The sequence below is a fragment of the Monopterus albus genome, unplaced genomic scaffold (genome assembly GCF_001952655.1).
Source record: "Monopterus albus unplaced genomic scaffold, M_albus_1.0 scaffold67.1, whole genome shotgun sequence".
Classification (NCBI taxonomy): Eukaryota; Metazoa; Chordata; class Actinopteri; order Synbranchiformes; family Synbranchidae; genus Monopterus; species Monopterus albus.
Genome location: NW_018127947.1, coordinates 1165898 through 1167616, shown reverse-complemented (window position 1 = coordinate 1167616; position 1719 = coordinate 1165898). Strand labels below are relative to the sequence as shown.

At 39.1% G+C, this 1719-nt stretch overlaps 1 protein-coding gene across 2 annotated transcripts in view; it reads right to left on the bottom strand.

The window, feature by feature from the left end:
• Nucleotides 1–600, bottom strand: part of grnb (granulin b) — a 14910-nt gene extending 14310 nt beyond the window's left edge. For both annotated transcript variants that reach the window (XM_020604812.1, XM_020604813.1), the window contains exons 1-2: nt 508–600; nt 145–220 (exon numbers count right to left, since the gene is read on the bottom strand). In XM_020604812.1, the coding sequence (XP_020460468.1) occupies nt 145–147 (3 nt within the window). In that variant the 5' untranslated portion in view covers nt 148–220; nt 508–600. The remainder of the gene's footprint in view (nt 1–144; nt 221–507) is intronic.
• Nucleotides 601–1719: the final 1119 nt, after the last annotated feature.

The following is a 1719-nucleotide window of genomic DNA, read 5'->3' as shown; positions in this document are numbered from 1 at the left end:
ATGACAAAATAAACACTTTGAACTTTGAGAACCATTATATGGAAATACTCAAAAGTAAAAAAAAAACTGCAATTGTACTGAATTCCGAGTACGTAGGTAAATGTATTGAGCAGGTTTCCACCACTGACAGTGAGTGTACTTTACCATTGTTATCAGATGACTTGAAGTGGAGGCAGAGCTCAGATATTAGCAGCACAGTACCGCATACTCCTTTAACAACCTAAAACACAACAAAAACACCACCAGTCATCATGACACTATGGGACGAGACTGGGCAACATTCAAACACATCTAGTACGTTGCGTATATACGTATACGAAGGACTGTCTCAATAGAAAATCTACCTTTTCATAATAGAAATTAGAGCTAGCTAACGTTAGCTTAGCCAGAGCTAAAGAAAAACAAGTTTATTTAGCAGGCTAGGTGGTTAACAATGAAGCTAGCTGTTTGGAGTGACTTTAACGGACAGTGTTTCTTCTGTGTGGAAAACAGTAGAATTTTTCTTACCTGGTAGTTCGGATGCAGTTTCCAAAGAGTTTCCGCAGACAGAGTACAGGGTAGCACTGTGTAAATGAATAATCACATGATACACTCACGTGACTCCACGGGCTAGTGAGCTGTTAAAGGGACATTACGCACAAATAACACGAGGAGTTATTAATACAGAAGTGTAATGCAACTAAACCAGCACAGGAGGACGTTTTTATTTAACCACAGAAATACTCATTACAAGTAAAAGTCCTGCACTGAAAACAACTTTACTTATGTTATGTTGGGGGGGTCGAGGGTTCGAATCTCGGTGCCTGCAGTCCATGTGTCAGTGTCCTTGGGCAAGACACTGAACTCCCAATTGCCCCCCCATGGTTAGAACCATCGGTTGAGTTGGCGCCGCAGATGGCTGCCTCAGTTCTATACTGGAAACAAATTCCTTGTGTGTAACATACTTGGCCAGTAAAGGTGATTATTATTATGATTATTATTATGAGTGCACTTAAATAATTAAAAGTACTCTGCAAATAATGACACCCATGACTTGGGTGTAGTTGGTTGAAGTGGTGCAGATTTTTAACAGTTCATTTTCATTATGGAGCCATTATTAAGAACCAAGTCACCAGGTTGTTAAAAATCCCTTTGGGGAAATATCATTTTATTCATATTTTGAAAAATATCAGCCAGATGTATTTCATATCTTTGGATACCCAGGTAGAATTTACTATGAGGCTGTGTGAGGTTGAATAAAGTTTGCCTGCACAGCATAAGTTTGCAGTGGGGGTGAGGAAGTGTCGTATTTACAGTCATGCCAAAAAGCAAATTAAGTTCATTAGGGACCCAAAACATCTCTATTTTTTTTTCTTAAAGCAAAATCACAAATGCTGACAGACTGTGGGAACAAATTTATTTCTATTTTGTCTCATGTACAGAAAGAATAAATGTATAGTTTACAAACAACTGACCCGGTTTCTGAAGCAAATGATTTGCTGCACAGGATGAAGGCCTACAGTTCAGTCCTACTGACTCTCGTAAGTACAGAGCTACCAAGAATCCAACAAGTGTTTCACCAGGTTTCCTCTCAGGGATTCAGTTCTGCAGACACTCTCTGAAACTGTCCAAACACAAGTTCACAAAATCTACTGAGAAAGACAAGTTTCTCATGTAAAACAAAAACAAGCAAGGAAAGCCACGATTGCACACCTCATAATAATTCCACATCTGGTCTAG